At 40.4% G+C, this 25,211-nt stretch overlaps 1 protein-coding gene across 2 annotated transcripts; it reads left to right on the top strand.

Annotated features, from left to right (window-relative positions):
• The first annotated feature begins 2,771 nt into the window (after positions 1 to 2,771).
• Positions 2,772 to 24,178, top strand: LOC108682587 (protein kibra). Of its 2 annotated transcripts, none has more exons than XM_018171792.2 (15): positions 2,772 to 2,985; positions 10,039 to 10,148; positions 10,574 to 10,849; positions 11,467 to 11,626; positions 12,020 to 12,275; positions 12,457 to 13,014; positions 13,198 to 14,540; positions 15,248 to 15,602; positions 15,876 to 16,175; positions 16,467 to 16,694; positions 16,961 to 17,239; positions 17,779 to 17,929; positions 18,462 to 18,667; positions 19,476 to 19,609; positions 20,071 to 24,178. In XM_018171792.2, the coding sequence occupies exons 1-15, from the start codon at positions 2,858 to 2,860 to the stop codon at positions 21,437 to 21,439; spliced, it is 5,853 nt and encodes a 1,950-aa protein (XP_018027281.1). In that variant the 5' UTR covers positions 2,772 to 2,857; the 3' UTR covers positions 21,440 to 24,178. The 2 variants fall into 2 exon arrangements, with proteins under 2 accessions (XP_018027281.1, XP_018027273.1); XM_018171784.2 differs by having other exon boundaries at positions 16,958 to 17,239.
• The last annotated feature ends 1,033 nt before the right edge of the window (positions 24,179 to 25,211 follow it).

Genomic DNA, 25,211 nt, shown 5'->3' with positions numbered 1-25,211 from the left:
TGGATGGATATAATTTCTCCATTTCTTTACTTATTTTCTCTAATTCTCAAGATTCTGTCTCTGTAAAAAGAGCTTTTTACTTGCCAGAAGCAAGGTGCCTCTCTATATAAATCGATAAGCCTTTCAGTGACATCTCTGCTCCAGTCTCCGTCGTGCGACATGGTCAGTTAAGCAAAGAGGCAGGCAATTGTGCGTCTATTGGAGCGCCAGCCCAGCGCACAACCTCTTTGAACGAAAGTCACAGCGACACTGCCGATTGCCCGAATGCCCGTCACAGCAGCCCGTGCCCGTCCGTCACGCAAGTCCAGTAAAAGATTGAACAGCGCTTGACTCCCCGTCACTCAAGTCTTGATGGTCCGGACTGCCTCAGTCCGGACTGAAAAAGCCAGTTTTTGAATCGTCAGTCCCGCAGAGTCTCATAGTGGAAACGGGCCTTAAGACAAGCGATCTGGCAATGCTGGACTGATGCTATATTGCTGGCTGGCGTATAGTGCTTTACTATATAGCATCTAGTCTCCTGTAGCATCAGTGGCCTCCTATAGCATCAGTGGCCTCCTATAGCATCAGTGGCCTCCCATAGCATCAGACTCATCAGTGTCCTCCTATAGCATCAGTAGCCTGCTATAGCATCAGTGGCCTCCTATAGCATCAGTGTCCTATAGCATCAGTGGCCTCCTATAGCATCAGTGGCCTCCTATAGCATCAGTAGCCTGCTATAGCAGCAGTGGCCTCCTATAGCATCAGTGGCCTCCTGTAGCAACAGTGGCCTCCTATAGCATCAGTGACCTCCTATAGCATCAGTGGCCTCCTATAGCATCAGTGGCCTCCCATAGCATCAGTGTCCTCCTATAGCATCAGTAGCCTGCTATAGTATCAGTGGCCTCCTATAGCATCAGTGTCCTCCTATAGCAACAGTGGCCTCCTATAGCATCAGTGGCCTCCTATAGCATCAGTGACCTCCTATAGCATCAGTGTCCTCCTATAGCATCAGTAGCCTCCTATAGCATCAGTGGCCTCCTATAGCATCAGTGGCCTCCTATAGCATCAGTGCCTCCTATATCATTAGTGGCCTCCTATAGCATCAGTGCCTCCTATAGCATCAGTGCCTCCTATATCATTAGTGGCCTCCTATAGCATCAGTGGCCTCCTATAGCATCAGCGGCCTCCTATAGCATCGGTGGCCTCCTATAGCCTCAGCTAGTGGCCTCCTATAGCATCAGTGGCCTCCTATAGCCTCAGGGGCCTCCTATAGCATCAGTGGCCTCCTATAGCATCAGGGGCCTCCTATAGCATCGGTGGCCTCCTATAGCCTCAGTTAGTGGCCTCCTATAGCATCGGTGGCCTCCTATAGCCTCAGAGTGGCCTCCTATATAGCATCAGTGACGTCCTATAGCATCAGTGGCCTCCTATAGCATCAGTAGCATTTTAATAAGTTTTGAATAGCGTATTTGAACGTAAAGTTCGTTATTGAGTGGCGTATTTGAGCGTAAAGTTCGTTATTGAGTGGCGTATTTGAGTGTAAAGTTCGTTATTGAGTGGCGTATTTGTGTGTAAAGTTCGTTATTGAGTGGCGTATTTGAGTGTAAAGTTCGTTATTGAGTGGCGTATTTGAGCGTAAAGTTCATTATTGAGTGGCGTATTTGAGTGTAAAGTTCGTTATTGAGTGGCGTATTTGAGTGTATAGTTCGTTATTGATTGGCGTATTTGAGCGTAAATTTGTTATTGAGTGGCGTATTTGAAAAACGGTTAAATAAAATGGAAAAACATTTACTGTTAAACTTTACCGAAAATTGCAACAAAGTAGCGAACTCAGAACAACGCATTTACAGCAATAATCGAATGATATTATGATTGTAATAATTCTATTCAGTATTAAGAGCAATAAACATCATCAGGCCTAACCGTCAGCACCATCACTATGACATGAAACTCCATATTGATTACCACATTTGGGGAGAGGCTCACCAAAAGTGACAAGTGCTCGGCGATAACTCCCGCCATGATAAGAGATGAAAGCTGCAGGAATGTTGGCCTCACGGCGCATTCCTCGGTCGCTCCGAGTCGCGAGGGAGACGCGAAGCAACCGTCTGTGTCGGCTAAAACTCATGTCCATCACTGTTTACGTACAATCTTATAGGGAATCTTGTTTACTGTGAATAATGGTAGCAGTTTTAAGCTCAAATATACAGCGTTTGCAAAGTAATATTCAAGTGTTCGGTAGAACCTATCATGTGAGTGTGACTGCGTATGCATCGTCATGTGTACGCAACTCCCGTGTACGCAAGCATGCACCAATTTCCAAAGAAACGCACACATAGCAGAGTTTCACCTCTTGTCTCCTTCGTTCGTTGGGGTTTGCCATCCTTTGTCCTCATTGCAAGGACCCAACATCTAACAAATTTAAAAATACGCCATCGATAGAAACACATGCAAATTTAGTTTTGCATAGTTTCTTGCAGGAATTTTGCATTTCATTTGATGCGTACTCTGACCTTTAAATTCCTTTTTTACCAAAATATATTTCTATACCCCTTGCGTGATTTTCATCACATACAAAGGACTTTCCTATGTACGGGAGCATAAGAGCAAAAATTGCTTGAAAAAGAATGGAATGCGGGGTGTTCATCTGGTCAGGCTCATTGCTCCGCTATGATTGGCCATCAATCTATGACGTCATGAATCTCAACAGAATACAGTCAAGCCATTGGATATATTTTCATGACGTTTCTTGTCGTCACAGTTCTAGCGGGTAGTTTCTGTTTATTGGCCGCTGTTTTTCGTGATGTCATCAGTAGTTTCAATATGGAGGACAGAGTGAGGTAGTGATGGAAATTTCGCTGTGTTTTGTTGAAAAAACATGCCAAGGAGACGATATGGTGAAATACCATTACCTAACGGATGGGAGATAGGATATGCTGAAGATGGAAAAATATATTATATTGATCACAATTCCGAGAAAACCACTTGGATCGACCCAAGAGATAGGTAAGTTATAGGTACACTGCATTCCTAAGAACTTGTTCCGTGGTGGTGGTGGCCTTACGATGCTGAAGTTTACTAGTACACTATTTTCAGTACACGTGAAAGTAGTGTAGCTTGTCTAATTCTAAATTTTAAACCTGACTCTAATGATTCGGAAGATGATCCCTCTATAGTCTATATCAATGTTTACTTTGGAGTTTGGACCTACTTTAATTTCTCTGCAAAGTTGCGGTAGATCTTGCGAATTCCTGGCCTGAGAAGCTTCGACAACACAACACTGACAGAAGTAAAGTGTGGAGCCTGTGGAGGAATGTTTCACTGTTGATCAGTGATAATGTTTTACCCATTTCTATAATTTCTGTTAATTAACTTTTTTGTAATAGGCTATCAAGTATCAAGTTTTAAGTTTAAAGTCATAAATATTGTTATATTTTTTGCATTGGTTGCAAATGAATAGGATATGATTCAAGTCCTAACCCGTGATAAGTCCTCTAAAACATGGTGGCAATCCATAGGTTATTCAAAAGAACCTGTTCTTATGTCATTTTGAACCGATCAACGCTTCTTTATCTCTTGCAAACGCATAAGTACTCACAATAATTCCCTGCCACCATGCTCTAAAAGTCTAACCCATGATTTTTTCTGTTAAGTGTAGGTATTTGCAAAAAAAAATGTTTCCCTCTAATCTTGATGAGAATTGTACATCTTAAAAGAGAAAAAATATAGAAAAATACCTTATAAATATAAGTGGATTACAAATAAAAGTGAAAAAGCTAAAAAAAATCCCTTCATTATGCTTTAAAACTTTTTTCACATTTCAAAAATACGCAAATTTTTGGCACTTTTTTAAAGAAAAACTATCATTTTCTAAATTTCCTATGAGCCAATTTAAAAATTTTTAGCATTATTAGGAAGCTCTTGTTACTGTTAGTCTTGTAGGCTATCTGTTCAGACTGTTCTGGCTAAAATAAAAGCTTTTAACCCTTTCGTGACTGACGGGACTGTGACGTCCCGCTCAATGTTTTACTCCATAACTTGCATAGGCCTACAGCGCACCATTTGAGGCATAGCTAACTACAGGGTTACATGAGTAACACTCCTGCGCCATGTCAACTCAAAAGTAGTTGACTGACGGGACTGTGACGTCCCGACTAACGATTTACTCCATAACTTGCATGTAGCGCTAAATTCAAGCTCAAGGCATAGCTAACTACAGGGACATATTAGAAACACTTTTGCGCCTACATATGTCTAATCTAAAGGAATATTAATAAAGGTTTTTTGGGATATGTTATTATGTAAGCTATTACACGTGTTTGCCAAAGGAAGTTTGTGATATTATTCAACTACTAACAAAATATATTACAAAAATATTTTTTTTATCAAAATCAGTGATGTCGCAAATTGTGTCACCTGCTCACCTCAGTTGGAACCATATAGTGATGATATACTACCGGGATTTTCTAGTCCCAAATATATAATTTTTACCATTAACATATATTTAATTATTTTTTACAGAGATGCAATATTTGGTCCAAGCTCACGATGATTCTGTAGAAAAATGTGAATAAAATATTGTATAACACATTGCCGTCACGAAAGGGTTAATTGAGACTTAGACTGCTGGTGAATTGGGAAAATGTATGTGACTGATGAGTGATGGGCGTGAATGGTATTAATTCACCAGGAGGCAGAATTGAACAGAATAATTTTCAGTTTGATAAATAAGTGATGAATAAATTATATAAATGAATTATAAATATGTGATATATGAATGATGAATAAATGACAAATACTGTCAAATGGGGTAATACCATCAAACAGGGTAATAAGGGATGGGCGGCGTAAATTGGGACGCGCGTCCCACATTTTGTAGAAATGTTGTAGCAGCTAAACTAATCAAAATATTGCAAAACTAAAAATAGTGGCATAAACTTCAACATTTTTACTATCTATCATCTATAAAAGGCATTAAAAGCTAGTTAAGAAATCACACATTTACTATCTCTAAAAAATCACTAAAAAAGTGTGAAAAGTGAGATTTTGGAAGAGTACCTGTACTAAGGTCTGGAGCAAAAAAAAATATTTGCCGTATTAAAAAAAAAAGTTTACTTACATAAAAGTTGCACATGGGTGTCGGCTTGAAAACTGGATTGATGGAATTTGCCTATCTCATTCCCCCAAAAAATGGCAGCCATTTCCGCGCAATGGTGTAATAAGGGACACCCTCCCCCCGGGGTAATAAGGAACACCCTTAAAAACGCATTTACAGTAGAACCTTGGCAAAGACTCCAGTTAACAAAAAAATTTATTAACAACAAAGAATTTTGATTACATTTACCTTGCTCAGCAAAAAAAATTCCCTTATCGAAAAATTAGTGCATAATCAGTCATCACAAAATTGAGCGTAGAATGTCATATATAGAATTGTGCACCAGGCATCATAGAATGAAAAGTAATTGACCTAAACTGTGATTTATTTCTCCAAAACGTATGATGGTTGTCACTAAAACATTCCTTTCTGTTTCAGGTATGTTTTTTACGATATTTTTTTTTAGTGAATTCACTTAACGAAATTAAAATGGTGTGAAATTACAAGCCGTCCTGTAAGCTTACAGATACAGAAGTGCTATATGGCTGCTGATATGAATCTTGCAGTGGACTAGGTTGTTGTAAATGCTCAATGGCATGTTCATGGAGATGGTAATATCACATCAATAATATGGTAATTAATGAATATGGTAATATCATATCAATAAAAGAAAAACAAGTAAAAATCACAGAAAGTCATTTATTCTACATCTACATCATCTACAATGAAAGAGGAAAACTTCAGAGTACTGTTGGTAATGGTTGAGTATACTCTGCATGCTTCAAACTTTTTAAAATCAAGTTTTATTGTAAGTGTCCCAGATTACCCCATTGCGAGAGGTAATTCAGGACGCTTTTATTTTGCCTTTGGCGCCTCACATATAGCATATGGATTTTTTTGGAGATGCCATTTGAAAGCCCTTGCAAAGAGCTTTAAAATGAGCTTAAACTCATTTTTGAAATGTTTCATGGTAAGAAGTTATTAACAAAAAACGCTCAAAACCGTCCCTTATTACCCCGTTTGATGGCAAGGGACAATTTGAAGCATTTTTTGTTAATAACTTCTTACCATGAAAGATTTCACAAAGGAGTTTGGGCTCATTTCAAAGCTCTTTGCATGGCTATTGAATGGCATCTCCAAAAAACGTTTGTATGCTTTTTGTAAGATGCCCGACGCAAAATAAAAGCCTCCTGAATTACCCCTGGGAATGGGATAATCCGGGACATTTGAAACAAAACTTAATTTTAAAATATTTGAAGCATGCAGAGTGTGCTCATTCATTACTAACAGCACTCTGAAGTCCTCCTCCTTTGTAGATGATGTAGATGTAGAATAAATGACATTTTCTGTGTTTTTTACTTGTTTTTCCATCATTGATATGATATTACCATAACCATGCATCATTGTATTATTGATGTGATATTACCATGTCCATGGACATGCCATTGTGCATTTACAATGACCTTGTCCACTGCAAGCTTCATATCAGCAGCCATGTAGCATTTCTTCTGTATCTGCAAGCTTACAGGATACCATGGCTTGTACTTTCACACCATTTTAATTGGGTAAAGTGAATTCAATTCACAAAAAGAGATCGTAAAAACATACCTGAAAGAGAAATGAAAATTTTAATGACAATCATAAAATTGTTTGGAGAAATGAATCATAGTTTAGGTTAATTACTTTTCAATCTATGTTGCCCAGTGCAAAATTCTATCTATGACATTCTATGCACAATTTTGTGATGACCAATGATGCATCAATTTTCCATTAAATGAATTTTTTTCTCTGAGTGAGGTAAATGTAATCCAAATTTTTTGTTGTTAATTTAGTTTTTTTGGTTAACTGGAGCCTTTGCTAGCTGAGGTTCTATTGTAAATGCATTTTTTGGGGTGTCCCTTATTACCCCAGGGGGTGTCCCTTATTACCCTTTTGTGCAGAAATGGTCGCCATTTTATTTTGGAATGAGATAGGCAAATTCGGTCAATCACATTTTTAAGCCAACACCTGTGTGCAACTTTTATGTTAGTAAAATTTTTAATATGGCAAATATTTTTTTTCTACAGACCCTAGCAGAGGTACTTTTCCAAAATCTCACATTTCATACTTTTTTCTGTGATTAGAAAGTAAAAATATTGAACTTTACGCCTCTATTTTTAGTTTTGCAATATTTTGATGACTTTAGCTGCTACAACATTTCTATGAAATGTGGGACAACTGTCCCGATTTACCCCGCCGGTCCCTTATTACGCCGTTTGACGGTAGTATAAATGTTGAACTTTATGCCACTCTTTTTAGTTTTCAATATTTTGATTAGTTAAGCTCCTACAACATTTAGACGAAATGTGGGACGACTGTCCCCATTTATCCAGCCTGTCCCTTATTACCCTGTTTGATGGTAAAAGATAAAATCATGCAAGTGGATTCATAGTTACCTACTAATTTCTTTACTAACTTACCTTAAGATTCAATTGGTATATATTTTGCATGCTAATTTTATTTCATTCATAGCTCTTGAACCCTGCCTTACCTAAGATTTGTTGAATAATTCTTTCAGAGGTCTGTCTTAGATGTACCCAAACTTAATGTAAAATTTGTCTAATCTTTGTTTAAATTTGAAACTTGGTCAGAGCTTCATTCAGAATATTTTCAAAATTTTCTCTGTACCATCATTTCTTGGAAGTTGGCCATTGGGACAGGTAAACCCAGTGGTAAGAGAATTGCATCATCCCATCACCCAAATGCTATCACCCTAACCCTGTCATCACATCAATATAGAATCATTTCACCCCTGATCCTGTCATGACAAATATTTCTTATAAAGCACTAATGCAGTAATGCTCACATGTCTGTGCGGTTACCAGAAAATGGGGTGACTTGAAGCATTGACTGGGTGACTTGGACCTTTTTGACATTTAAGAAAATAAAACCCTGTACTCAAAAAAAATTTTTATCTTAGAAAAATTGTGTTGATGGCTCTTCAACTACCACGAGATAACCTGCAAATACAATAAAGAGATATCTCCTATATATTTACTACCGTCAACCGGGGCTACTTGGGATGGGCGGGGTAACTCGGGACAGTCCGACACGGCGTAAAACTGTTTTAGTAGCAAAACTAATTGGAATATTGCAAAACTAAATATAGTGGCGTAAACGTCAACATTTTTCCTATCTATGTAGTATAAAGGGAGTTAAAAAATACTACATTTACTAGCTTCCTGAAAAAAAAATGGTGAAAAATTCCTGAAAAAAAATGGTGAAAAACGATATTTTGAAAAGTTACTTCTGCCAAGGTCTGTAGTAAAAAAAATATTTGAAGTATTAAAACATTTTGCTTAGAAAAAAGTGGCAGACAAGTGTCAGCATGAAAACTTTATTTGTGGAATTTACATACCTCAATCCCCCCAAAAAATGGCGGCCATTTCCGCACGGTGGGGCTACTCGGGACGGGGTAAAAAGGGCTATTTGGGACACCCCCAAAAACGCATTTACAGTAGAACCTCAGCAAAGGCTCCAGTTAAGAAAAAATTCATTAAAAACAAAGAATATTGAACCTTGCTCAGCAAAAAAATTTCACTTATCGTAAAATTAGTGCATCATCGGTCATCACAAAATTGTGCATAGAATGTCATATATAGAATTGTGCACCAGGCATCATAGAATGAAAAGCAATTGACCTAAACTATGATTTATATCTCCAAAACATATGATGGTTGTCTTTAAAACATTCATTTCTGTTTCAGGTCTGTTTTTCACGATCTTTTTTATAGTAAATTCACTTAACCCAGTTAAAATGGTGTGAAATTACAAGCCGTCCTGTAAGCTTACAGATACAGAAAAAATGCTATAAGGCTGCTGATATGAAGCTTGCAGTGGACAAGGTAGTTGAAATGCTCAATGACCTGTTCACGGATACGGTAATATCGCATCAATAATACGGTAATTAATGTATATGGTAATATCATATCAATAAAGGAAAAAGAAGTAATAATCACGGAAAATGTCATTTATTCTACCTCTACATCATCTACAATGAAAGAGGACTTCAGAGTACTGTTAGAAATGGATGAGTACACTCTGCATGCTTCAAATGTTTTAAAATGAAGTTTTATTCCAAGTGTCCCGAGTAACCCCGTTCGATGGGGCTACTTGGGACACTCTTTTTTTTGCTTCTGGCACCTTACGAATAGCATATGGAATTTTTTGGAGAAGCCATGTGATAGCCCTTGCAAAGAGCTTTGAAATGAGCCTAAACTTGTTTATGAAATGTTTCATGGTAAGTTATGAATGAAAAACGATCAAAATTGTCTCGAGTAGCCCCGGTTGACAGTATGTGACTATTTGTATCACAAGAAGGTCAGAGCTATAAATGGTCCAAGACACCCTGCAAATGGTCTAAGTCACTCTGTTTCAAGGTACACTACGTACAATAGTTCTTATAAAGCTCTAATGCTCACATGTCTGTGCAGTTACACCACGTAGTTCTTATAAAGCACTAATGCTCACAGGTCTGTACAGTGACACTACATAGTTCTTATAAAGCACTAATGCTCACAGGTCTGTACAGTTACACTACATAGTTCTTATAAAGCACTAATGCTCGCAGGTCTGTACAGTCACACTACATAGTTCTTATAAAGCACTAATGCTCACAGGTCTGTACAGTCACACTACATAGTTCTTATAAAGCACTAATGCTCACATCTCTGTACAGTTACACTACATAGTTCTTATAAAGCACTAATGCTCACATGTCTGTACAGTTACACTACATAGTTCTTATAAAGCACTAATGCTCACAGGCCTGTACAGTCACACTACATATAGTTTTTGTAAATCACTTATGATCACATGTCTCTGCAATTACCATAGAAAATTTGTATAAAATGCTGGTAGTTCCATATATGTTAGGAGTTACTAAATAATGTTTATATGGAACTAATGCATGAATTTCTGTGCAGTTACACCAAAGCACACACATTTGCTGATTGTGTAGGGCAGGAGCTACCGTATGGCTGGGAGGAGGTCCATCATGCTCAGCTGGGCTCCATATTTGTCGACCACTCCAACAGTCAGTAATTACTTTTACCTAAACTTTGTTTGAATTTGTCTCTTGGGTGATTGTGAATGGGAACCTCCAGGCAGATGAAAGTTAGATGCCCAAAGTAATATCTAACTAATGAAGTAATTTTTACAACTCTGATCTAGGTTTTTTGTGGGGTTCTACGTAACCTTATAACTGATGTTGCAAAGTTTTTAGAATCTAAATTGCCTCAACTTGTCATTTTGACTTAAATGTAATTTATCCCCTCTTTACTGGGCAACTTTTTGTGTGGATTATATCTTGTGATGATAGATTAATAGGTTTATTTAATTGGATTTTTTTTTCTTTTGAATGACACTGATTATTGTAAAATGTCTGTTTTAATTGTATTTTTTTTGCTTTTGAATTACAGTTATGACACTGATTATTGTAAAATGTCTTTATCTTATCAGAGTCCAATCAAGTTGAAGACCCAAGAGAGCAATGGCGATTGGTTCAAGAACAGATGTTGTCGGAATATCTGACAGCTGCTTCGTCAGACCTGCAGCAGCGACAGCAAGTGCTGGGGGTTAAGCAGCACAGGCTAGCCTTGGCACGCCAACACTACCATGCCTTACACCACAGCCTCAATGCCATGCAGTCTTTTCATAGAACTGATGGGGTCAACTCCTCTCTTCTGCCTGAGGCTGCAGGCTCTTCCTCTGCTCTTACAACATCCAGAGACAGTGGTGAGTTAATAATAGGCTTATTGTTTACTGTGAAGCTGCTTACTTCATGCCGTGGTAGTGGTGAGACTGGTTAATAATAGGCTCATGTCTTACTGTGTGTACGTAATTGCCCATCCTGGTAGTGGTAACTAGGTAAGGGAGCGAGTGAGGTGAGCTTTTCCGGGCACTAATGCCACTGGTAGTTCCACGACCATCACTGGCTCGCTGACCCACCAGAACCATTTTTGCATTACACAACACCCTGGACAAGCCAGGGGCTCATTTATATACCAGAGTTGGATGAATGGTGGAGTTGACCATGAGCTGAGCTTCCCGGAAGAACTTGTTCTCAGTGGGACTCGAACCCAGGAGTTGGGTGCGAGAGACAGAGTCTCTCACCACTGCACCACCGCAGCTCTTCATCTCTTACTGTGAAGCTGTTCATTTCATGCCGTGGCAGTGGTGAGACAAGTTAATAATAGGCTCACGTGTTCCTGTGAAGCTGCTGACTTCATGCCGTCCTTTGCTTGCAGTGCATTCTGGGTTGCATTCACTAACACTACATTCAATGTTATGTTTGGCGCCTTTGAAGTTATCATGTTTCAATGTATTCGAGGTAACAAGCGTTATGCTTGCAGTGTACTCGGGGTCGAGCGCTAGCAGCAGTGCCCTGGAGCCCAGTCAGCTCAAGCTGGAGGTGTTGGCTGCACGGGCGCGCGTGGGGCGCCTCAAGCATGAGCTGCATCAGGAGAGACAGCAGCTCGCGTCCCAGCAGGCTGGCATCAACACGTTAACTCAGTGAGACGAGTTTTTTTATGACTTTGAATTTCGTGTTAATTCTGTTGCTTCTTTAAATCTTGATCATCTCTATTTTTGTGTGCTTGAGCATTGAAATTTCCAAGTGTTTGATTGAAATTTCATAAATGACACTTCACTGAGCGAGTGACCACATATAAGGATACCTACATGATTATTGTGTCAATGATTTTACCGAATCTTTTTTTATAATACGAATTGCACTGCATCTATACATATTTTTATTACTTTATCCAGTACTCATTATTTTATTGTATTGCTTTGAAGGATAAATAAAAGAACTGCCAAAATTATAGCGCAATATGTTCAAGGAATTTTGAATTTCCCTGTTTACCAAATACCTCATAAAAATGACGTTGTTTGATTAAATTTCAGTCTGCGGGACACTGTTGCTAACAAGGATGGCTGCAACTACACTGCTGAGGAGGCACAGGCTATACTGGCTGAGGTGCGTAACATTGAGAATCTGCTGCGTGCTGGCCAGAAGGAGAAGCAGCAGCTACACCAGAGCCTCAAGCTTCTCGGAGAAGACATTCGATCCTTCATAGAAGATGAAGAGCCTGCTAAGTCTGGCCCTGCTGCTGTCACAGAACGTCTCAGCACTGCTTCTCAGACTGACTTTGGTGCAGATGTGAGTTGTTTTACAATGTTGCACTTATCCTTAATGAGAATAATTAGACAAATATATATACCTACACAGTTTATCAGAACCGGTATGCAACTTGAGTTGAATGGCAGTTTTATTGCATCCCTGTGTATTTAAGACTGTACAATGATTGTGACAAGCAATTAAAACCTGCTATTTTCCTCAGCATCTGCCGTTAGGAGCGAGACTTGCCGAGTTGACACGTCTACGTCTCGAGTACAACAGCGCCAAAAGTCAGCTGAAATGCTACCAGCAGCAGCTCGCTGATTTAGACTTGCGTTTGGCCACACTCGCAAACACGGCTCTCTACAGCAACCTCTCTGCTCTAACACAAACATCTGTTGCATCTTCAGTGAGCAACCACTTCAATGTTGCGTCAACTGCAGTTGATTCAAGATGCTCGTCTTCCAATGCACTCTCTGGCAGTGCCCACAGCTTACTTTCTGTTGCTTCGGGGTCTTCTCTCTCGCATCAGACTTATAGCGCAATCACCACTCCAAGAAATACAATTCAGGATATGGAAAATCAAGCTGCAAACCCAGCGTTGAGTAAAGGTTTAGTGTCGTCCGAGGCGAGCAGCGTGAGCAGCAGCGCGCTGAACATGTGCGCTCAGAGCGCCGTGGACGGCGGTGCTGTGCAGCGGCAACTTCAGCTGCTGAGTGAGAAGGAGCAGCTGCTGCAGGAGTGCAAGATGTTTCTGAGGCATGCCAGGGATCCTTTGCAAGTAAGCTTCTCATCAACGTCTTATTAATTTGGTTTGTCATGTTAGCTATAGAGCCCTAAATTTAAAAATTATTGCGTGCTTTTGTAGTCACATGTTCTGTATGGTAATATTTGTGTGATTTGCATCTATTTGCAGTTTCTTGATTTTTAGAGATTTTTATGTACTTTTATTTCTTTATTTCAGATATTAGAATTAGAGAATAAAATACGCCATTTGGAGGAGGAGCAAAGAAAGCGTTTGTTGAACTTGGAGGCACCTGAAAGAGGCGTTTGTGCTTCTCAGCGCTCCAGATTTGACTTTAGTTCGGCCATGGAGAGTGAACGAAGCGAACTGCTCAGTAAACTTCGTGATACCGTGGCTTTGATGGTGAGACTTGAAGGACAGTTACGCACCCTTTCCGCCTCCACACTCTCGATGTCTTCCTCATCATCTTTAGGCTCCTTGTCCACGTCAAGTCGAGGCAGTGCTTCCAGTCTGAGTTTCACCGACATTTACGGCGGTGGCTATCAAGGTGTGCATTATGCCAGCAGCGAGCACTTGGCTCAGAGTGTTGCAGACCTGCAGCGACGTGTCAACAAGCTCTTGAGTGCCAACTCTCAGCAAGACAAACTGTATGCTGAAAAGTTACGTCTTCTACAGGAAGGCGTGATCACGATCTCCCAGTCAACACTCTCGTTATCTCCGAGAAGTTCTTTATCTTCCTTGTCACCTCCCACCTCATGTGATCCACTAGCTATGCTCGATTCAAATTCTTGTGAAGTGGATGATTATAACACAACATTAACGCCGAGCGATGGAGCCGCCAACTCCACCGTCAACGCTCTACCAGAAAGCCTGGAAGAACAAGTGCAGAAGCTATTGTCTGGCAATGACGTGGCAAATGAGTTCAAATCAAACCCCACACTCAATATTGTTGATGGAGATCTCGAATGTGATGATGATCTTAAAGCTATAAACATACGCTTAAGAGAAGTAGGACTGCTGGCAGAAAGTGGAGCTGTGAGTGGAAGTTCACGTAATTTATTGCATCACCGAAGTTCTGACGCCATACATGCTACAGGAATGGGATCGCATGCATTGCAGCACCTACAATCCCTCCAAAATCTGCCCCAATTCCTGCAAAGCAAATCCATGATTGATTCTTCAAAGCAGGACAATTATAACAGCACTCATGATTCAGTGGCGGGAAGATCACTAACAAGAACTGAAAGTTCACCGATGGCGCACAATATTCCGTCTATGCACGACATTGGATCCTCGATTCATTGTGGTTTGAATGCCTCGAGCAACTGCAGCGTTGCGCCGCTGCACCTGGGAGGCCTCAAGGCTAGAGATGCGTCAGTCCTGGACCTGCACAAAGGAACTGCTGACGGCGGTTCAAATGGAGGGAGTGAGAGCGGAGGCAGGGGAAGCATGTCAGCTGCCGTCAGTGATGAGAGCGTCGCCGGAGACTCGGGTGTATATGAAGCTTATCCCAAGAACTCTCCAGATTGTCCCAATACTCCACAAATTCAGCTAAAATTGAGGTCAGTTTTGGCTGTTAGCACCGAAATAACCTGAATGTCTGCTTAAATTTCTGTTTACTTAATTTTATTTCTACTCTGCTTGCTTGCTTAGTACTTAACTGCTCTAGTTTACTTTTCAGCAAGCAAATATCGTACACATAAAGTTTGATATTTGGCTCCAGTTTTTCTGTTGTAGAAGCCTCGTGGTGCATGAAGTTGTAGAATCCTCGTGTCTTTTAATGTAGCAAATTTTTTGACAATCAGTATTGATTAATCTCGTGTGAATATTTTATTTCGGTATGTACCAGAGCTAAATGTTTACTTGCGTCTGATGTAACCGTCCCGGTCTCATCAGAGTTCGGCCAGAGCAGTAGCCATGAAGTTGCGAGTGTTCAGGTGGCTGTAAGAAGTCAGTTGTGTCTGGCCAGCCTCAGAGTGAGGTTTTTGCTTAGCCCGCTTGTGTCTGGCTACCTCACTGGTTATCTCGCACCTCTTTGATAAATTTTAAAAGCCTTATCAAACTACGAGATATGCATTTGATTCATTTTAAGATTGTGTTGTTTTTTATACCTCATTCTTTCAAATTATGATTTGGCTAAAATACAAGCTATGTTTATTCATAGGAATCGGAAGATTTATTCAAAGGTTTTTAAACTACAAGATAGTTGTATTGCTTCATTGTTTAGCAATGATCTACAATATTAATAAAAGTTGTTTGTTCACTACAGATACTTCAGTGCGGACGCTGTTCTGCAGGTATGCGTGGTGAAGGGCCGCCACCTCAACACGCTGAGTGTGCCACCTGATGCTCTAGTATGCGTCAAGATCCACCTGGTGTCAGGCTGCACAAATCTCCCAAAAGAAGAACCTATTAACAATAGCAATCCACATGACACTCTAGCTGAGTCATCCAACACCAGTGTCACGTGGTGCACACATCCTGAAGCAGACCTCGAGAAACCGACCTTTGGTGAAAGCTTTACTTTCCCAATAGCAAGCTGGAGCCGCCTACGCAGCAACACATTACAGCTCAATTTGTGGGCCCTCAAACCAACACAAGATGAGGCGCAAGAAGTCCATGTGGTACGTGGTTTATCGTTTCATGTTCACTCTTATTATATTATGAGTCGATTCAATGTTCTGTCCAATAAATGACCATCATCAATCTAGTGCTTAGAGTAGTTAAGAATTTCATCAGTTGTAATGAACGTTTTGGTGAGTAAATTCGAGGTTTATGTATACTCAGGGTTTTTGTGCCGGCAAATTTTTTCCTCAATTTAATGGTCACTGTGAATCTTTTTACAATTTAAATGACTATCCGCGTGCCTGGAGTCAAGTTCTGTCATTTGTTTACAGGCGTTTGCTCAAGTAAGTCTGGCTGATTTCTGGAGCACGAGTTGCGAGGTGCTATGGGTGAACCTGCTTCACTTCTCGCTGTTGGCTCCGTCGCATGCACACAACGTTCAGAAAGTTACATCGCCTCGGGACTCGTCTGAAGGCTCACAGCCTGCCGCCCGTGTTGACAGTTCTAAGGCAACGACGTCTGAGCATACGACCTGTGCTGCTCAGTCCAGTTCTGCTGCACTGCTTGACTCGGCAACATCTGGCATTCGCTCCACTTCCTCAACATTGCGTTCCTGTGCTTCCAATGCCAAGGTCAGCAGCTCTTCATTATCAGTTTCCTTACTTAGATGTGCAGTTTAACTGCCAGTGTCACTGAGTTCTTTTATTTTGATGATGCGCTCTGCTTTCTTGAAAAAATTGCAGGACATTTAGTAAATCGAAGAAAATAATTATTCTGTCATTTTGAACTCAACTGAAGTTTAGTGTATCTTTTTTTCTTGTACATTAAGTTGAGGAAGATCCTGTGGAACTAGTGCATCAGAGAATTTAATTCTCCAATAAACCGGCACTTCCAAGTTCAATATTGCTGTCATAATTGTACAGGAGGAAAGTAGTGATGAGTCAACGGTGATCTCATCACAAACCTCGACTTTAACACGCAACGTGGGGCCGGAATGCTTGCGTCTGAACCTGCACGGGTACCATCATCACGGCGTGGGAGGGGAGCTCAGTGAGGACCTGACCTGTGTCATTGATTCTGACGAAGAAGAAGACGAGAGCGACAGCGATGACTGCCAGGAGGACATCATTGAGCGGCTGCTTGAGGACGCAGTCAGTTGCATTTAATCTTATTGAACGATCGTGTACACAAATAGCAAAGATTAAATTTATCTCTATGATATATTTTATATTCCTTCAGTAATAATTAAATTGAGAGTTCTAAATGATAACATGCAATCTGTTGTTGACTGAATTTGATTATTTTGGAGGGTTTCTCTGTATTCAAGAGTAATGTTTTCAAATTTTGTTTTGTCTTGGAGTTGAATGTTCGATTACTGTTTCTATAATTGCTAAAATAATTTTGTATCGCGCAGAAGGACACAGTTGTTGAAGATTGCGACGTGGACTTGACGTTGGTGGAGACGGCCGAGAAGGCCACCAACACCGAGTGTGTTACGGTGCCTGTAGCAGGGACACGTGCTCGCACTCCCTCAGTTTCGGATGCGTCTAGAGCAGGTCTGATGGGTGCCTCGGCTAGTGAGGGAGCAAGTGGCGTGCGTGCTACGCTGTCTACTATCATGGGTGCTGCTCTTATTAAACGGTCACAGACCTTCACACCATCTGCTGCTGCCTCTTACAACAAGAACATCTGCAGGGTAGGCATCAATCATCTTTTTGTCCACTGTGTCAATTTGTTAAATAATGTACCTATACTGGCCAGGTATTCATCTTTTTTACTAAACCTTGCATTACGATAGCGTCATAATATAAGCACTTAGCGGCCCAACTCTTGGAAATGTCATGGGTAATTTCAAACAGAAATGCACAGTTTTCTCATTTATTTTGCCTGTTTGATGCACGAAGTCTCGTATAAATAATTTGCTTAGATGATAAATTATTTTATGCTTATAACCTCGCAATTATTTCCTGCTGGGTTAACGTGAAAATTGTTTACATTAACTCAAGTGATTAATTCTTTTTGTAATTTTGTTGCTTAGAAGATTGAATCGTTTTGGTGATGCTGTTTGGGATCATCCATTTTCTTTAACTAGCGCCTTTTGTGATGATAATACTTCCATTCATTTACTATTTGAATAACAAATATTAATATTAATTTCGCTGAAAGTAAATCTAATGCATTTATTTCTGGAAACTTCAGAGCTGTTCTAAATGACCAATAAGAATGTTTTTGCAGCTGAACCGTAGCGACAGCGATAGCTGCGTCGGTCTGCACCGCAGCTGCAGCAGCATCTACTGCAGCGCCTCCTTCCAGCGCGGCTCTCCTCACCGCCGCTCCCTGCGCTACAAGACCAGCGCCGCCCTCAGCGTCCACACTCCCACTATCAGTGAGTGCTTTCTTCATTATATATACCTACTGGTGGCGAGCCTCAACCATCTGCGAGTTCAGTGGTCTATGTCCTGGTGTAAAAACTGATGATTATGCTAGAGTTTCGTCTCGTATTGAACATCTATTGATTATTTATATATCATTTCTAATGATCATATAACATTTGTGATGAGTGCGTTATGTGCCAAATGCAGCCGGAATTCTCATATGAAGTTTGTGTGGACTTAAGATTGAAGGCATCCATGTCATCAACCATGTCTGGCGTTCAATACTCGAAGTCCGAATTTTGTGCTTCATGCCACCTTCAGCTCGTATAAGCAATGTTCTCATGGATGACCTCTGATCTTTATAAAAGAATATCTTTGTACAGGATATGCATCATCCACCCATATAGTCTTGAATACTTAATGACGTTATGTTCTTTCTGGAATTTTTTAGTGTAAATTCTTCACTATAGATCTCACAAGAAACTTAATGTAGCACCGACTACGTCTTTTATTGTTATTTTAAATATCTGTTGTAATGAGCAGGCAGTGCGTGTACGAGCCCCACGTCCCTGGACTTGGCTCTAGACTTGGCAGCTCAGAAGCAGCGGTTGACGGCCCTACAACAAGAGCTCGAGTCGCTGCGAGCGCTGAAGCAGCAGTTGCACCAAGCGGCCCTAGAGACGCGCAGTAATAACACGCCGCCTACGTGGCTCAACTCGCCCCAAACTAAACGCACCATCAATAAACTGGTGCGAATTTCTATATATTATTTGTATGACTCATGTTTCTTTCTAGTCTTGAGAACTTTATTGAAAATCGTATCTAGCAAAAATTTTATGTGTAATCCCAGAATCAAAAGGCAGGGAATCTCAAAAACTGGTAAGTGAATTGCTTCCGTAATGTAAGATGACGTATTTATTGATCGGAACGCGACGGAACTCAAATTATGTCAAAATGTGTTGGGGAAATTATTGAAGTAAAGGTAACCCGATCCTCAGAGAAGAGGTGCGTATCATAACTAGCTGGACACGTTAGAAACTGAGTGAGTTATTTGAGAATTGAAGGAAATAATCTACCGAGAAACAATTCTAGATTACTTCATCACCGGAAATATAATGAGCTTTCCTGACAAATGATGTTCCAAGTTTACAGGTGAAAATCCATTTAAAATTTTTTAACTGGTGTTAGAAAGATTGCAAAATTACCTTTTTTAAAATCCACCGTTAACTAATTAAACTGAACAACTGGTTCAATTACTTGTTTTTAGTTTTGCTTAGTGAATTATTCAAAAGATTATCCTGGTTGATTATTTGGTTAACCATTTCATCCGAACTTCCATATATTACTAACAGGTTCCAGTTTGAATCCCATGCCAATTGATGGACAATTCATAATTAAAAAGGCTTTTTGGGTGTTAATTATTATTGTAATTTATTGATACGGTACTATTCTTGTGAACATTGCTACTGTCTATTGTTGAGAATGTCTAAATTATCTGTAAATCTTTGGACTCTTTCTCTCTTCAATATTGAAGTTATCATAGAAGTTATTACACAGGCAAGCGGCGCAGGCTTGAGCGACACGCCAGAGGAGCGCAGAGTGAGCAAAGTCTTGCGACGCACCAAGCGCGAGATCCACAAATTACGGCACTCACGAACGTCTCCTACACAACCTGACTTGCTCAGTTTTAAGTAAGAAATTAGGCTGCGCTCAGTTGATCAGTTGTTATTGAATTATAATTCTGCGGCTTGTTATATAATTGTAGTTATAGTGCTCTAAGAACATGTCTAGTAGTTAAATATTTTGATGGGAAGCTCCTGTTTCAATTACGAAGGTATAATAGTGAGACAGTGAGACGCTTATGTTCGTCGCAATCAAATAGAGTGAAAATAAATCAACTTGTGCCGTTCATCACTCTGGGTTGTGCTCAAGTTGATATCCTCAGTTTCAGTTATTGTCTAAACTTGACCAAGCAAAGACGAATTTCTCATTGATAAGATGTTTATGCTTGTTACTGTTCCTGAATTGTTTGATTTGTCAAGCGTTGTAAACCTAGCAGTGATAGATTGTTTTCGCACTCTGTCGTTGTGCTTTATTATACGTTCTATACTCTGTTTTCACACAAGCTAATGAATACATCTGTATTTTCCAGAGAGAAGATGGCATTCTTCCTTTATAGTCCAACTAAGAGCTACACTGTTGATCCCAGCGATGTTGAGTCGATTTCTGTGACTGGAATGGAAAAAAGTAATGTACTCTCGGGGGGTGCCAACATGGCCGTTTTTTCCCGTGACGATGAAACTCCGGTCTTAAATACCGATGCCTCTGCTGGAGCTGATACGTGTACTCTGGACGAAAACACGAATTTCAGTAGTTCTACAAGCACCAATGCTTGTGCCGGCGTTTTGCTTCCCAATTCGAATTTTGCCTCCTCACTCGACGAATCTTCAGGTGCTAGTGACAAGTCTCAAGTCCCATCTTCCGTTGCACTACCAAACCACACCGAAATGTCCTCAGCAACTCCAGCTGAAAAACTTATAACGAGAGTAACTTTAAATTCGCCGTTGTGTCGGTCACCTCATTTTGTTACATCGACTCCCTACCGCCTCAGTATAGGTGACAAGACCATTTCTCCTGTGCCTCCAACTCCCGTGAGAAACGAATCTTTGCTGTCGTCCAACGGCGGTGCCAAAAGCAAGAGACTGCCTCGTGATCCCAGCCCTGTGCCAAGTGCTGTGCATGCTACTCTGCCCGCCAGAATATCAGTGACCATCAACCCTGACGATGGCTGCGACAACAAAGTCGACGATGAGGAAGAGGTGCCCGTCGTACCTAAACGTACCACATCTCTGCTGCCCTCGGAAAAAGTCGCCCACCGCAACCGCAGAGCTTGTCCTTCAGAAAGCTTCGCTTGTCCCAGTAGCTCTTCTGTTTCTTCTGAATTCCGTCCAACAGGAGAAATTCGGTCGTTAAATGAGAGCAACCTTACCTCGGCTCTGTCTCATTCTACGCCATCTGTTGACTATAAGAACTTTTTGAGCCGACCCGCAATTCCATCTTTCGCTCTCAATAATGATAAGGGAAGCACAAAGAGTGTAACTGATCACAGCTCAGTGAATGGTTTCAGTGAAATAGCCATTAAGTTGAGGCCTTCCAGCAGTTATAATAGTGGTACAAATTGTGAGAATGTTTTGCCGTCATGTGAAGGCGGTGTTAGGAGTTCATGTGCTGGACATGTTGGTGGTCAAACTGTAATCCCGATCACTGAGAACCACATCGCTAAGAGTGATGCACTCTGTAGTATTAAATTAGTGATCAGCAATAAGGAGACGGACGTCTGCACTTCTTCTGACGTCTCTTTGACGAGTTCCGCCAGTGTCAGCTCGGGAGGTCAGACGCGCCAGCTCGCTGCCCGCCAGTTGCTGACTAGCAGCGACGCAGCGAGCGCTGACACCGAGCTTTCTCGCCCTGCTAGACCGCACGTTCTTTTCGACAGTGATGACTTGGGAGTCGAAGTTTAATATCTTCATTTGCATGTTTAGTTCCAACGTAAAGATTTATGGATTATGTGCATTGTTGCATTACTTGAACTTATTTCATTTAATTTCCTGCACAGTTTATTGAAAATTCAGTGCCTTCCATTCACTGAAGGTTCCAATTGCGTTATCCCATTTCTGTAGGTAGAGAGAGACTGAACTTCGGGAAAGTATTATCCTAATTTTCAATGGAAATAAGTTTGCTGAAAACACTTCGAGGAAAAAGTTCTAGAATACAGTATAGTGCTGCTTGTGCATTAATCACACATGTGGAATCATAGTACGTCACCCAGTGTTCAGTACAGACTTTGGTGATGATCCCGTAGCGTGCTGACCAAGCGGGTGCCTCTAACGACAGCTATGTTGTTTTAAGATTCTGATAGTGCTGCTGGTTTTGGTTCTGCTTGAATAGTTATTTAGTGAGGAGAACCTGAATTTACGAGCGCGTTTTTCTTGTCACTGCGATTCTCCTAGGAAACATTCACCCGAAGAAGCTTCTTCTCGTGGTCCCCTAGCAAGTCTGGAATGTTCTGTTCATGAGAATGGTAAGTCTTCGTGACTTTTCATTTCAGGGGAGTTGTTTAGTACGCGAATATTTTTTTTACATTTAGTTTTACTCAATAGTGAAATTGGTGTATGGTTGCCATTCGTTGTTGCACGTTTGTACGGTTTTCCAAGTGTCAATTATGAAATTTGTCATAAAAAAACTTATTTTGGGCACTCGAAACGAGAGGCTTGATAGCGAAGTTCTGTTGTTTGTAAAAGATGAATTGCATGACATGACTAATATCGGACGCGAAATATTACAACTCAGTGCTTCTAACATGTGCCTTCGCTGACAGCGAAGTAATCAAGTGTCTTCTTTCTCGACGTCGTGACAAAGTTGTAGTGTACTTGTGGATGTTCTTAGTTGTTAAATATAATGTGTACACAAATAGTATAGTCTTATATATCTTGTAGATCTTGTACCTTTGATGTACTCATGCCATGTGTGTGTATATACATGTATTTGTATGCCTGCAAGTGACAGCCATTATTATTGGATAATTACCATGAACGTGTCATGATGTTACAGCAGCGTCTCATTGCTGGTGCTTGAAAATGATCGTAAATTCCCCACTCTGTCTAATGGGTCTTGGCAGAGAGGAGGAAAAATGCCAAGGTTCTCGAGGTGCCACATGCATGTCAACTGCGCACTCTGTGCCTGCCTATCTTCTAATTCAATCAATTTTTGGCTGTGGATGAAGATTTAACTCACTGCCGCTTAGCTTGCTAATTTGGGGTCTGAACTTCCCATGCTGTTTTTCCGGTGCGACGCATATAATACCTATCCTATTTTCCGACTCACACTGTCTGATGAACTCCATGCCTTTCCTTGTAAATCGATTTCTATGACTATATTTCTCGTCTAGCATCATCCATCTTACCAAGCAGCATGGACTTGAATAACAACGTTCCGGCCTGTATGGCTAGTACACCTTAAATTTGATGAAATTCTTTCCTTTGCGTTTAATAATAACTGCTCAGTTGAATTCAAAGTGGAATAACTAAAAGAATTTAATGAAGCCATTCAAGTTGATGAAACTTACAGGTTGTCTGTAGGTTAGTTGTATGGATGTCGTCGTTACAATAGGCTCCTTAAGCACCAACTTGTAGTGCTGTGTCATAAGTAATACATTTGGGCTTTTTTATTGTGTGCAATTTCATTGTTGTGTTAATGCTTTGTTCAGTTGAGATCATGAATGAGAAAGGATTCGAGCGCCAGAATTTAGAACCTGATTCTTATCAACGATTGCGACGGTCGGCCACTGGTAATTGTATCTCTGAGTTCGTAATACTAGATTGGAAGATTTTCCTCCTAACGCACAGTGAATGAGTACTACTTGATATTCGACGTATGACAACTCTTGCTCTAAGTTACGTACGATTCGCTTCAAAGGAACAGCGCTTCTGTACCTTCTCTTCCGGTGAAGTCAGCGTGAGCAAAAATTAAGGATAACATCATCGTTTCTTCAATAATTACCCCGAATGTTGTACTTAGTAAGGTCCATAGACACATCCATGTTACCTTGTTATTAATAACGGTTATTTTATTTGCCACGGAATTTGCTTGCTCAACGTTTACTCAAATTATGTAAAATATTATAAACAAAAATCAAAACAAGTATTGTTAATTGGCTGAATTTATCAGTCACATTGAATATCTAACATTTTAGCTGTGTCGTCTCGTGTTGTAATCGTCCAAGTTCCTGGTTGAAATGAGCGCAAAATATGATCGCTTGTTAAGTCTACATTGAAAACTCAGGCTTACCAATGTGATAAAACTCATCAGCCTCGTGTGAAAAAAACGCTTCATTAAAACATCGAGTAAAGACGCCTCTGTGTCGTAAAGTTTGTGCAGTCATAGAGCAATTGAGTCGCGTGTGCGTCGTTGAGTTCATGCGGTGGTTATGGTGTGTGATTTTGACGGCACAATTCATTTCGCTGTCGCATTCGCATTTATTTGGCAAGCTCTGTGCTCGTATTCCTAGGGTGTATGCACGACCGGTAGCAGATTTGGAAGTAGGAACATGGTTTAGCTGTAGATTTAATATTTTTCTATTTTGAATGCCTTGCAAAAATGAAGTAGCAGAAGTACCCGTGTAAAAATATGTACAGAGAAGAGCTATTTTCGTGCGTCTGGTTAGACGCTCTTGTTATTTCTTGTAACAAATGTTATACAAATTGTGTCTCCTTATCCTTCGACCTGTCGATCGGAATAGCGACGAACAGTTCTGACCAACTATATTTTAGATTGACTTGGATTCAGTGAATTTTCTTGACATTTTCCATTACGAATAGTTATGTTACAATCATAACTGAGTGAATTTAACAGACATAAATGAGTGCAAGTATGGACTGGGTTAAGTGGATTCCGCCGTGGCGTCTGACTCTGTACAATTGCATCACAATAATAACCATCTTTAATGGTATCGTTTAGATTTCGAATGTTACTCGTAGTCTGAGTCGTAGATAAGTGTGAACTGATGGAAAGTGCTCGTTTCATTTGGGTTCCAATTCAGTTATTGAAATTTTTATTGTATTTACCTATTTTGATGTATCATGAAAGCAAGACAGATGCCAATTTCCGGTCTATTTCGCTCAAAGGAAACTGTGAGTGTGCAATTCTTCTATTATGCATATATATTTAAAATGCTAGGCTCGTCTATCTGCTTAGTTGAGCCGTGCCTCAACAGGAAATCCGGCGGTTGAGTGTACATACTCTGGAGTTGCAACTTCTTCGAGATTGTCAGTACCACAGAAAAGTTTGGGCATTGAGCTGCAACCTATGCAGAAGTGGTGATTAGGTATGCTCGAGATTTTCCCCTCTGATCGACATCTTTTTCTCTTCGTAATTGTGTTAACTTTCCAATCAAAAGCGTGCTGTTGGCGCATTAGTAACAGCTATTTTTTATTGTGGAACATTCATATTGTTTGGAAAACAATGTTATTGCTGATGAACTTACCGATATAAGTGCCGTTGGCTGATCCGAGCGGCATCTCGCCTCACCAGCAATTTACTAATTGCGTGTCATCAACTGGAAAGTGTTTGATGCTCTTAATCCTGGGGGTTTACTTTGCTCAACGATGGCGGGCACAGAAATTATTTTATTCCCAAAGCGTAGCAAAAAACTTCTGACAATCCTGACATGTTTTTTTTAGTAACGGATTTTGAACAGTCTCGACGGGCTGCCAGACAAATTTGTCACATTCTAGT

The sequence above is a fragment of the Hyalella azteca genome, unplaced genomic scaffold, assembly GCF_000764305.2.
Source record: "Hyalella azteca isolate HAZT.00-mixed unplaced genomic scaffold, Hazt_2.0.2 contig17489, whole genome shotgun sequence".
Lineage (NCBI taxonomy): Eukaryota > Metazoa > Arthropoda > Malacostraca > Amphipoda > Hyalellidae > Hyalella > Hyalella azteca.
The sequence above is the reverse complement of the archived record's forward strand: the minus strand, read 5'-3'. Positions and strand labels throughout refer to the sequence as shown.

What these genes read in the sequence shown, in the direction of transcription:
- LOC108682587 (XM_018171784.2), top strand. Translation starts at nt 2,858, where the DNA reads ATGCCAAGGAGACGATATGGTGAAATACCATTACCTAACGGATGGGAG. An exon ending in TGGATCGACCCAAGAGATAG is followed by an intron (nt 2,986 to 10,038) that starts GTAAGTTATAGG and finishes ATTTCTGTGCAG; the next exon opens with TTACACCAAAGCACACACAT. An exon ending in ACAACAAGAACATCTGCAGG is followed by an intron (nt 17,240 to 17,778) that starts GTAGGCATCAAT and finishes ATGTTTTTGCAG; the next exon opens with CTGAACCGTAGCGACAGCGA.